Source organism: Brachionichthys hirsutus, chromosome 4 (genome assembly GCF_040956055.1).
Source record: "Brachionichthys hirsutus isolate HB-005 chromosome 4, CSIRO-AGI_Bhir_v1, whole genome shotgun sequence".
Lineage (NCBI taxonomy): Eukaryota > Metazoa > Chordata > Actinopteri > Lophiiformes > Brachionichthyidae > Brachionichthys > Brachionichthys hirsutus.
Window position 1 is genome coordinate 12464618 of NC_090900.1, and position 13000 is coordinate 12477617.

The following is a 13000-nucleotide window of genomic DNA, read 5'->3' on the forward strand; positions in this document are numbered from 1 at the left end:
TAGAGAAATGGGAATATAACATTTGTTTAATATTCAGCTCACAACTTTCTGATGTGCTTTTTGTCAATGAATTTGATGTTTTGATGTCGGCATTGTTGGGTTATGTCAGGCTCCTGTCAACAATCCTACAAATCCAGAATATCTGTCCCTGGGAATAAATGATGGGGGAGTAAGGTAATGATATACACGCTCACCTTGTCTCTTGGCACACAGAAACTAAAGGACACCGTGACTTCATGGTGATGATTGTTGCTAGACAACAGATCACAATGTTTTCTGCACACGCTCTGCTGATACATTAAGAAGATTGAAGCAGGGCGTTTATGATGCGTACCTCCCTGGAGATGTTTTTACCACTGACTGGATTCTGTTTACAGGTAAATAGCACAACGCTTTCATTCCAGTGAATGCTGGGGTTTTTTTGGGTTGGGCTGGGATGTTTTCCTTCTCAAGCAACTTAACCAGACTTTTAACCCTGTTAATGACTTTTCTCGGATAAACAACATTAATAAACCAGAAAGGAATAACATATTAGGATTTGAATGCAGCTTGAATGCTAGAAGGCCTTGGTAAAGTCCCAGAATATTTTATGATGACCCTGCCGGGGATTTGAACCACGGGATAAATCGAATACATTTATTATTCCAAAGTGTTGGACCTTGTTACGAGTTCTACTCTGCATTTACTTCTAACATTAAAATACTTCAAGACAATTATAAGGCTCAATATTTGTTCGTTTTCCTATTAAACGTGATGAAATGAACAACAGACATGCTGGACATAATAATGTTACAGGTTGGAACACTTACTTGCTAAACAAATATGCATTATGCAAATTGGCAGTTACCGGTGTGTTAATAGTGACATAATAATGTCTTCTCTGCTATTGAGTCACTAACAGAAAGAAAGCTGTAATAGGTCAGTAACTTTTCTTTTTCACAGCAGGTCTGTGATTCATTTTGGGAGGTGAAGCTACACGAGCTCCTCCATCTCCAGCCATCAGGGCATGCCCCATCCTTCCCCCCCATTATGCCCCTCTTTGGTCACTTTATATGTGCAAGGTACCGAACATAGCATTTCCTAGAATATCCTTAATTATAATGTGCAAGATACTATAATGACATGTTAGGGTACGTGGTGAGAACACGAACCCCCGGGACGATTTCAGTAGGGTTCCATTAATTACTTGCTGATGATGGCGACTCCTGTAACTCAGGGCCGTGGTCAGTGTCATGCTATAAAGGTACCATGTTTCAGGCCTGGTTTGGCACATTTCTATAAATAAATGTTTCACGCCATACAACTCGTGCTTATTTACGTCTATGTTCTCAGAAATTAATCCAGACATCTTTTCTTTTAAACCCGGCTTTAGCAGCAGCACTTCGTTAGAGAAGCAGGGATTATATAATATATATAATTAAAGTTTGTTCATTTTCCACAAATGACGTTGACATTTGCGAGGACAGCACGACTCTCCGCCTTTATCAGAAATCGTGTGTTCTAATATGTTCTAAAATTAGATTCCGATGTAATCGAACAAATCCAGACACATTCCAGATAGTATGATAGACTGTCTTTGTGTAAGAGGAGACTTTGACATCACAATTGCACTGTGTGTGTGTGTGTGTGTCTGTGTGTGTGTGCTTGTGCGACAACACAATTGGACATCCCCAACACACTGACCTCTGACAGGCGGACAGAAAGACAGCAAATGCACCAAACATGATGGGGAGTCTTTGGCCTGAAACTCTGGGAGGCGGAATGGAGATGGTCACTTCTCACCTTTCTGTTATCTTAAATAGCGCCGTGTCTGTGGGCTGTATGCCTGAACTTGAGGGGATCGCAGTCAAAGTGAAGACATGGCATGATGGCGGAGGGGGCGGGGCATCAGTCACGGATAGTTAGATCTGCAGCGCTTAGCACAGAACGGTTGCCAAGTTGCTGGCGTTTTTAGCATGCTGAAAAACATTCCGGAACCAGAGGAAAAAGTTGTTTGTGGACACAGCTCTGGATCTGCTCAAGGTTTCAGTTGGAGAGAAGCTTTAACTTTGCAGCTGTCGCCAAGTGCGTGGTATAATATCAGGTCTCTGTAAAATGTAAACCTGCTACATGTCAAAGTATCTTCAAATAAACGCCAGATTTTTAGTTTTCATTTTTTTGCTCTATAAATAACATTGACTGAGAGGAATGACAGGAGCACACGGCTAGAAATAAAAGCATTCCGTGTGGCGTGAAACAGAATGACGGTGATAGTTGGTTGGACCTGTTTTATGATGCTGTGGAAACAACAGCGTAATTTGAGCCGTCGTGCTCCATTAAGCTCAATGCATCACGTATAAAACACTTTTGTAAGGTTAAACTTTACCACGCAAATAAGTGAAATTAATTATTTAAATAGATAATTAACTCTGAGTTCTAATTATTTCCTGTACAGTTCAGTCAGCAGTTTAATCCGCTCACTGCCTCTGTAAATTGCTCTTGATGTGTTTACATGCTGAGTGCTGCTTGTCAAAAGTGAAGCTGACGCTAATAAGACAACGGTAAAACACCGCCGCGCGTTAAAACAGTCTATATTTAATCTGTAGAGGTATGAAATTTACAATTAGCACACGATGCACAAATAAACCGGCCTTCATTTAACAGTTAACGGAACACAGGACTAAAGGACATTTTCTTTGGATCATGTGGTGTCATAAAAGACAATTTGATTTTGTTTTAATCCAACAACAGGTAGTACACAGGTGTAGTATAATGTTGGTTTCAGGCTGTAGTGTGTGTGTTCATGATCCTCCATCACACCTTTTGTGTGTAAAAGTTACTCAGAGTGGAGCCAAACCTCACCTTACTTGTCTGTCAGTTTATGATGGAGAGAAAACCAGTTGAGTCATCCGCAATGAGAAGAATTAACGGTCATGAGATGCTTTCAGACCTGAAGAATCAAAAGATGTTGATTTATTTTAATGAGTCTCTTATTTTCAAATGTCTGTGTGCAGGAAACAATTTTCCTCCAAGCGTGACCACACCAGAAGGACCAGATTTATTTTTAGCCTGGGTCTGTCTGTCTGGAGATTTTTTTTATTTTTTATTTTCCCCTGTGTGCAGAGAGCATGAGTTAACAGAGGAAATATTGACCATCTGGAAATCCTACAGAAATCCTTTCAAAGGGCAGTGTGAAAGTTTCACTGCTCATGGTCTGTCAATGTGAGGCAGGAGCAAGCCAAAGCAAACACACAAATGTTCACTTTGACTCAGAATTTCAGAAAAAACTAATCTTCATGAATCCACATGAAAGTCAAAGACGATGCTCCCCTATAGCGCTTGAACGCAACATGTTTAGCTGCTCTTCAGTCTCAAAGTAATCTAGCGATGGCTATCTGTGCTAAGTGGAATTTCTAATTGGTAATTTAGCATAATTTTCATGCCGCTCAGAGTGAACGCTGCAGCACAGTTTACTTTAGAGAAACAAATTTCCCCAGAGTAGAATGTAATGAAATTATAAGGAGAAAAGAACAATAAGTGATAAGACCCCTGATGATGGGACCATTATTATCAGCTATTTGGTACATTAACACTTGTTTGGTTGAGCTCCAAAGCTTCTGCTTCTCTGAGTGAAAGCTGATCTGCTGCTGTTGCCTCAATGCAGCATTATTTTTGTGGGCTCGGCTGCCCGGCTGCCCTTCCAAACCCCTCCTTTCTGCGTTGTCTGCCTGTTTACTCTCTCTCTCGTGAGCCTTTGGAATGCACATGGCCAGCTCAGTTTAGTGTACCTCTAATGCAGGCGAATAGAATCGGCTGCCTGTTGCTGAGATGTGCCAGAGAACGCTCTGTTTGGATTGTATTCCATGAGAAAATAAACGAGGCACCACTACCTGTGCTCTTTTGTGAAGTACTTAATTGACATTGATCGTATGCATGTGCAGTATCTGCAGAATAAGTATGCATTAATGTGTATTATGTCATTAATCATACTTTGCTTGTTGAGAAATAAATTAACATACTATTATATATATAATTATTATAATATTATAACCTCATTATTCCTATAGCAACTTCATGAGACCATTATAGAGGCAACTCAGTGGCACTTCTGTAAACACAGTGGCAGAATAATACAATGATCATGTTGATAATTATTGTACATGTTGCTCTATATGTGTTCATGTGATTGGCCAAAGAACATCTTGTCATATTCATGTATTTGTTGCCCTTTGAAACAATGCGCTGCAGTATTTATTGTTCTGCTCGGCTGATCTTACATGGCCTTACCTTCATTTTATTCACCCATTTCTCACTCTACACTCTTATTATACTATACTACATATCTTTCTTCCCGGCCTCTCATCCTTTTCCATTTCCCTTCCAAAAATGTATTCACCTGTTTTATTTTAGATCTCTATTTATATCTTTCCTGCTGTACTTTCTTCTTTCCTCATCCATCCATTCTTACTCCTTTTCTATCCTCCCAATTTTGTCCTTAATCCACCATCTAAATGATCTGTTTTTGCTGTGTCAAAAAAAACACAATGTCAATGTTTTCATACATATATAATTACATTTTATTCCTTATTTAACTTTTTACTGTAATAATTGCATATTAAGTCCAACTGTGCTGCTCCTAATCCTCCCATTTGAAGGTTTCTTCTACTAGAATGATTGAATATTTTAAATCTATCTGATTATATATTGAATCATAGCTCCTGTATCACAATGTGGGATTCTTGCTGATATATATTTCTTCTCTCTACAGGAACTCTGTGGAATCTGTCATCCTATGAACCCCTGAAGATGGTGATCATCAACCACGGCCTGCAGACTATGACCAATGAGGTCATTATCCCCCACTCTGGGTGGGAGCACGAGCCGAATGAGGACTCTAAGCCCCGCGACGCTGAGTGGACCACCGTCTTTAAGAACACCTCCGGCTGCCTCAGGTAGGATCAGGCCCAAACTAGATTACACCTGACTCAATCTCACGTTGAAGGATTAAACAGAGTTATGGATACACGCATTTTTGTGGGATGATGACGTGGAAAAGTTGAAGATTTAGATTGTATTAAAAATATCCAAGAAACTTTGCATACATTTAATTTTCCTGTTGTTGGATTATACTGGGTTTAAAGTGTAAGATTGCTCAGAGTTCAAGGACTCATTCAGAGATACGTGAATTAGAATGAGGCCATCATTTTATTATTGCTTTACATTTAACCTGCAGAATGGATTGATTAGATTAGAGACTGTAATAGGGAGATTTTGTGAAAATTGTTATTAGCCCTGAACTGCAAAGCAAAGCCCAAAGTAGGGGAAGGCACCAAGAAAAAAGCAGAAAATAACTTGAATCAATGTTTCTAATTATGGGATATCGTTAATAATCTTTGGCTAGCTTTTCTTAAATGCATTAAATCCTAGCGGTTGAGTTTGGATGCACTTTGAAGTTGTTTTTTACTGAGATAGCAGTTGTAGACGGGGACAGGTGGGACACTCAGATGTTCTCCGACTGACACAGGGTCAGGTTTAGCAGAATGTATGATATAACAGGTGCTGTGTTTGTCTGCATTCATTCCATGTGTGCTGCATGTCTGTCTGTAGGAGGGTTGCTCGGTAACTTTGATGTGTGACTTCAGGGAAACAGCGCTACTGTTTTTTGCCACATGCATGTGCAGCATAGGTACGCTGCTGGTATCTGCTGCATTAGGAAATAGCTTCTATTGTTATTTTCATTTGGACTGGGGAAATGTATTACCTCTGCTGTCACCAGGCCGGGGAGTAGCGTTAGCTCCAAGCTAAACAAGTTACAGTTAAATAACCACACAAATGACATTAGTCTCAACCGTGTTAAAGCTGATGGAGGTAAATTGATCCCACAGAAGTAATCTTTGCTGCATGAGTGAGAAAAACATCATGTAAACATTATTATTAATTGTGATTAGAAGCTCTCACATCTGATTGATTATGCAATTTACCCCGTCACTGACCCCGGAATAATGGTGTTCTGTTTAGGTCAGTAACCTAAAATAGTGTTGACTTCTCCATCATCTGTGTGGCGACTCACTCGGCCATTTGGGTGACCCTCTCTACTCCATTTGGTTTAAGAGCTGAAGGCTTTATTCCTGCGGGGCTTCACTCTGAGATGAATGTGCCCTAACCTAAACCATTTAGATACGCATCCTGTGGAAGACGACAAAACAGTTGGGGTCAGGTCTTTGCAGAAGGTCTTTGCTGAGTCACATTGTTTCCTGCAGCTAAAACAAAGCTGTTAGAGGCTTCTGAATCCAGTTCACCTTTACCTTTCACATAAGTCACGAAAAACAATTCACTGAAATGTGAAAATATGTGTCGACCAGGGTCACATCGAAAGGTTAAACATTCACTGAAGCCCAAAAGAAACCAGATTTCATTCCGTATTTAGTTTCTGGCAGTAATCCGTGGGGCTACTTATGATCCCTCAATATTTACATGATTTTCATTTAATCAACCTTTTATTTGTCAGATTTTGACAAACTGCTTGCCAGTAAATTTTATATTCCATTATAAATTAAATCCTCTTTGGGCTAGCCTAAAGTACAAGTCCATGTTCTAATTATTTCAAACTTTTTCCTTGATTATGATAATTTAGTTTAGGTCTTATTTTCTTTACACTGCCTGCAAGGTCTGAACTACAACGATCCTGAATGATCAAACCTTTAAGCCAAGAATGTCTGTATGTCTCACCAGATTCTTGGCCTACATCTAAGTTATCCAAAAGCTTCTGTGAATCCATGCAGCCTGCAGGATTCCTGAATATCAACCTGAATCAGTCAAAAATCAAACACCTTATAAACCTATGCAAGCCCTCCAGCATCCTCTCTGTCATCATCTCAGTATGACAATTTGAGAGCAGCCTTGAACTCCTGTTTCTAAATGTTCAAGTAGTAAAGTCAAGTCAGTTTGGCTTCGACTCCAGACGACAGACCGTAGTAAAGTGTGACACACAGCCAGTGTATATATGGCTTATCATGCTTCGTGTTCCGTCTCCTCCCTGGCAAACCAAACCCGTCTAGACTGTAATGCAAGACAGAACACCCTCTGGAGTAGACGCTGCAGCAAGCTGGTTTTCATCCAGAACAATATAACATCCAAATACTCCTCAGACAGAAAGTACCCGAATGTATTTCATACATTATTGCGCTGCATTAGATCGTTCCCGGCTAGTTTTCTCAGGATGTAGAAAATATAGCGGCCTGCCTGTAAATTTAGAACATTTTCTGCTGAGTTGAAAAGCAGCTTTAACGAACCAGGAGGGAATAAACGAGAGCGCTGCTGAGGGAAGTTGAAGAGAAAGCGCTGCTGCAGTAGAGAAACCTGCTCGCAGTGTCTCTGGCTGTTCCACTCATTCTCAGCATTTCTTTAATTATCTGCCATCTCTATCCATCTATCCATTTTGGGTTATACACTGTAAAAAAATTCACCTTCTTTCCAAACATCCTCACCCTTAATGCTACATAGCTACCACGGATCACGATGTCCTAATCAGTTGCAGTCTCTCGGTCCTCAATCCACGCACTGCTGATGAAAACAGGTCTCCATGGTAACTCTGCAAAAACCTGGGTGCAGGGTTGATGCTCTTTGGAGAAGTGCTGATGCCAGAGAGAATCTGTTTACTCACTCCAAGTGAGATGCCGCGTACACCTCAATAAAGCTGCAGCTAGGTTTATTATAATGGCCTCCTCTGTTGATAGGGCCGGCTTATTTACAGTGTTTACCCTATGGGATCAGCAAAGGGGAAACTCTCTCTCTCTGTGTGAACAAAACAGTGACTGTGCAGCTCTTGTAGTTGAAAAAGTTACAGATACAGATAAATCCAAATCATGTGCAAGTAGGATGATTGGGAGAAAAACAATGAGAGAAAAAGAGTAAAGAGTAATTGGAATTTAGAAATCATTAAATGTAGTATTTTCAGTTATCCAGTTGTGATCAGCTAACATTAGAGGAAATTTTAATCTAAAAAAAATATTTTTTTCATTTTCTTGCTCAATGTGAGAAAATTACAAAGGAGGCAAAAAGAGGCAGAATATATAAACTAAATCAGAAATCAATTAGAAAAGACGACACCTAAAGAATTGACAACTCCAGTGTACACCTGGTGCATCCGTGTTGTCATTGGCCTTCTGAGGGATAACAGGGATCAGCCATCTATACATCCATCCATCCATCCATCTCATCACTCCTCACCCGTCCTGCTCTTGTCTCTTCATCCCGGCTGCTCCATTGTCCTCTGATGGCCACATGTCACTGTGACCTTTACAGCCACACTTCATCTGGCACAGCAGACACACTACAGACACAGCCAGATCAGTGCTGGGCAATCAGTCAGCAAACAGGCAGGCAGAACATGTAGTTGCACACCTACTTACTCTTTGAGCGTCAAACAGTGAAAAGCTCTACACCGCAATCATTTAAGCAGAACTTCCGGTGTAAAATCCCACTAAATTGTATCCAAGCACAATTTGATGACCGGAATAAAAGCATTTTTAAAATCCAACTGATCCATTGTCGCAGACTTTTTTGCCATTCTGCCATTGAAAATAATGGCGTGAGAAATTCAGATTTACAATGAGCTAACAGCCAGCGAGAGTGTGAGTGAAAAGAGAAAAACAAGTTTGCAAGAGAAGACAAAAGACGTTGATTTGTACATCAGTTACATGCTCACGGCTCAGAGTTACCCGGGAGGAAGGTGTCACATTGACGGAATTTGTGTGAAATCAGATGAAGCACGGGTCAGACACATGCCACACACTCTGAATACAGCCAGGATGGAGCGACGGCATTGTGACCTTGCTGCTGTGCTGTTATCATGGTGTCTGAACTCGTACCCTGCCACACAAGGCCGCTTCCCAATGGCTGATGCCCAGAAACAACCCCCCCCCCCCCCCCCACAAACAGAAAAGAAGGAAACGCAAGTAGCTGAATCTGTCCCTGCTGATGTCGCCACATGCTTCGAGTGGGCAATAAATGATGACTGACAGGTAAAGCTGACTTTTCCAGGTACATGCAGCTTATATTTTAATATAATTATTTTGCATATGTAAATAAATACACACATGTAGTGGTTGTGCTTACAGATGATCTAACATGGAATGGCGAACTGCTGGCCACGGGAGAAGGATGGGCTGTCTCAGTTCACTTCTAGGGATGCTTGATCTCTGCATTAAAACGTTAATCACACGGATAGAAAGTGTTAATGCAGTTGTGGTAAATTCCCTGAGAGATCGATGACCAGCAGCACCCCTGTAGACTCTAGCTAAATGTTGCGCCAACTGATAACATCTAGAACTGTCTCCACTGACAGATGCCCCGTCCATAAACCTTACTCCAAGACAACTGCTCCCTGAAAGACTCCTGGAAATGAAACGGCTGACAATAAAACCCGTCTCTCTCCGTCTGCCCTGAAACACACTCCTGTCACATAAATCTGAGGTGGGCGCTCCTTTTGATCCGTTTACTGGGGAGGTGGTGACCATTTTCTGACAGTTAAAGATGGATGTCTGTGGTTTATGAGCAGGCCCAGATGGGCTGTGCCATCGGTCTGTTATCTACTAAGGTTCTGTGTTTTAATGTGATTAAAATGCATCACAACATGACCTTGCAGCTGTGACTTTTTATTTTTTTATTACTTTCAAATGTTCACCTGTGTTTGGATGAGATATTTGTTCCTGACCACTCTGGAGACTGAAGCTCTCCTTGCTTACCTCTGCATGGCTGCCACTCTTTCACGTGACAAATTTGGGGTCAGCCAGTGGGATTATGTGGGCTGGAAGCCCGTATGGATGAAGACCCTGGTGAGGAACGGGGAGCCCCCAGCTATCCCTTAACACTCTTAAAGCCTTGCTTTTCACAGTCAGTCAGACAGACAGTCGCACTGAGACTGTACAGACTGTACAGACTGCCTCTGCTGCAGTGCTCATCGCCCTGGCTTACTTAACACGGATGACATTCCCTCAGAAGGGAAAATTGTATTAATAATATCATTCCAAAACCAATCGAGCTTGCTTGCAGTAAGAAGACAGGAAGTATAAAAGCCATGGATCACACACAAATCCAAGGGATCACATGGCTGGATTGGGCTGCTATTGGTTTGCTGATGTTTTAACTGTCCTGCACCTGCTAGTTAATTAATATCCAGACTCCCTCCTGTTGGATCATTAAACCTGATAGGATGTCGGAGAAACTGAATAAGAAGGAATTATTTTTCTACATATTTTGCATTTCAGTTAAGCTCATCACGTGTGACTCAGGTGTGACTCAGCATGTGTGACTTTCCCTCAGAAACGTGAGCTCAGACGGTGCAGAGGCTCGGCGCAGACTGAGGGAGTGCGAGGGATTGGTGGATGCCTTGCTGCACGCGCTGCAATCAGCTGTCGGCAAGAAAGACATGGACAACAAGGTAGACAAATATTAGCCCCACCCATTATAAATATATTGCTTCATGCTAATGGGATAAACTGATTCGAAATGATTGTATTTCGTCAGTTTTTTTGTGATCCTATTGACGTGCCACCTGTGCTTGATAATGATGACCTCTGTGTCTCTCCCCGGCTAGTCTGTGGAGAACTGTGTTTGTATCATGAGGAACCTTTCCTACCACGTCCACAAAGAGGTGCCAGGGGCCGAAAAGTTCCAAGACCCCTCAGCGCTACAGGCGCCTGGCTCAGCAGGACTCCAGAGGAAGAAGAAAGATGATGCTGGCTGCTTCGGAGGCAAGAAGGCCAAAGGTGAGGATGAAGAAAGATAGAAAGATGACAATCAGGAATCTGATTCTTCAGTAAAACACAATGTGAATAGGTTTATTTTTAGGTTGAGATTTTAACTGCATAATAGAAAAATTACGAGTAATAAGAAAACTGCTACATAAATACTTGTTGTTTTCACCTTTTGCCTTCCTCTGGTTCTGTTTTTTTTCATGAAATCCATTGGTTGCAGAAATAATTGGCAAGAAACAGAACACTCATTCAAACAGCTGGATTGCAGAGATACTATTCTTTCCTTTGTTGTCCTTTTAGTCTTTGTTGTATTCATTGTTGCTTTTATATGAGCGCTGGGCTCAAAGAAATCCTCCAACAGTGACGGCCTTTTAAAGATGTGATGTATTCTGTCATTTCTAATGGGGAAATGTAATGCCGAATCTTAGATGACTCAGGCCCAGTTGGGTATTCAGATAGAAACTATATGAGAATCATCAATATTTTCCATTTGAACAACTGAAGCTCAACCTTATTGGCAGCTATACAGTGTAATCTGTACAGAAAAACACGTAAACAACATCAGACAAACAACAAACCCAGGTCAGTTCAAGTTAAGGATATTGACCTCTGACCTTTGATACCAGACGTTGATGAGGCGTTTGAGTTTAGCCTCCTCTGTCATGGACCGTTTGCCACTTTGGAAGCTTTTCGCTGCTATTCACGGTCTAAAAACAGTGAGTGTGCCGTCTAGGCATAGTTATTAGGAGCATCTTAATTAGCATTATTCCAGGCTGTTGGCTAAACATCGCTGCCGTCGCCCCGCTGTACAACAATAATGGCTGCCATTAATCAGTCTACCAATGAGATGTGACTGCCAGCCGGCGACCTCTGACGTCCGCCAAGCGATGGGAGAATCCTTGTGGTTCAGGGGTCAGAACAACAGCGCAGCTTGCATGCGTACGGACTCAGAAAGGCACCAATTAACCACATGGATGGTTTCACGCTCACACGCATTCGCTGAGTAATGAGATGTGTTTAGCTGCTGCGGACCCTCGGGATGTTCTTTGACAAAACGAGACTCAGGTACGGAAACATTAAACGCAGCCATGAAGGAGCATGGAGGCGGGTAGTTAAGTAAGACTGTGTGCAATATGCTTGGTAATTTGTTACCTCGAGTAGGCTAAGTTTGGCCTCCTATTCAGTTTAATGTCTCATTTATGATCAATTATACAGTTGTGATTGACGCGTGTGTAACAGCTCTAGCTTTGATTTGTCTAATGAGCAGTCGCAGCAGCGAAGTTGGTTCCTTATCTCCTGTTGTCCGTTTGTAAAGAACAAATGAGGGGAGGATGGTGGCGTCTTACCGTAGTGGGTTATGTACTCTAACAGCATTCATGTTATAGGTGTCATGATCATTGAATAGTTTTAAAATGAATGCTAAATACAGTAGGTTGCTTGAGTGAGATTATTTTTTTGCTAATTTTGTTTTCTGACAGATCTCATTGATGAATAGATGTAGCCTAATGGAAAAAAAACGACATTAATAGATTCTAATATCAAGAATGAAATACAATTTAGTGACTGGCAGTGAATTCCTTATATATTAACTAGCTGCTAACTAGCTGCAGTTACTGTACAGTCGCAGCAAGAGGCTCAACCTTTGTGACTATGCCAAAAGTAATGATTGAGATTGAGCCTCTTTTCAGTCTTCGGTTTTATTTCTCTCTCTTCTCTTTCTGGTTTTTCTGACCTCCCCTTTCACCCTTTTGACTTCTTCTGTAAAAAAAAAAAAAAAAAAAAAGCTGACGGCACACACACACACACACACACTGTTTTCACCATGCCTCTTTTTTCTCTGCTTCTTGTTTTTTGGCATTGCTGCTGCTTCCTTGGCTAACAATAGAAGAATGGTTTAATCAAGGTGAGTGTCCCAATTCAACCCTTATCACTTCAGTTATCCTTCTTATCCCATCCTCCCCTATAACCCTCCTCCTCCTATTCCTCCTCATCATCATCATCACTCCCCCTGGCTTTAGAATATAGCTAGACATAGTTTTGGATGTCCTCCAAGAAAGTTCCAAAGTCTTGTTAAAATTGAGGTGTTTCATTCTACATGCGTCCCTTCATCAAATCAAACCACCAAAGCGACTGTCACCGAGCATTCTAGGCCCCCCACAGTCATGACATTTTGTTAGAATTAGTTACCCCATCTTCTAGAATATGTGAAAGGTTAACACAGGGTGTTGTGAAATGGGTAAGTTAATCTGCCTATCTGGATGTAA

General features: G+C 41.4%; 1 protein-coding gene across 1 annotated transcript in view; it reads left to right on the forward strand.

Moving 5' to 3' along the window:
* The window catches only part of arvcfb (ARVCF delta catenin family member b), a 95244-nt gene that overhangs the window by 55019 nt on the left and 27225 nt on the right, over window positions 1-13000 (forward strand). Inside the window, exons 5-8 of the mRNA XM_068738850.1 lie at window positions 4748-4931; window positions 10303-10420; window positions 10577-10748; window positions 12622-12639. Coding sequence (XP_068594951.1) covers window positions 4748-4931; window positions 10303-10420; window positions 10577-10748; window positions 12622-12639 — 492 coding nt within the window. The remainder of the gene's footprint in view (window positions 1-4747; window positions 4932-10302; window positions 10421-10576; window positions 10749-12621; window positions 12640-13000) is intronic.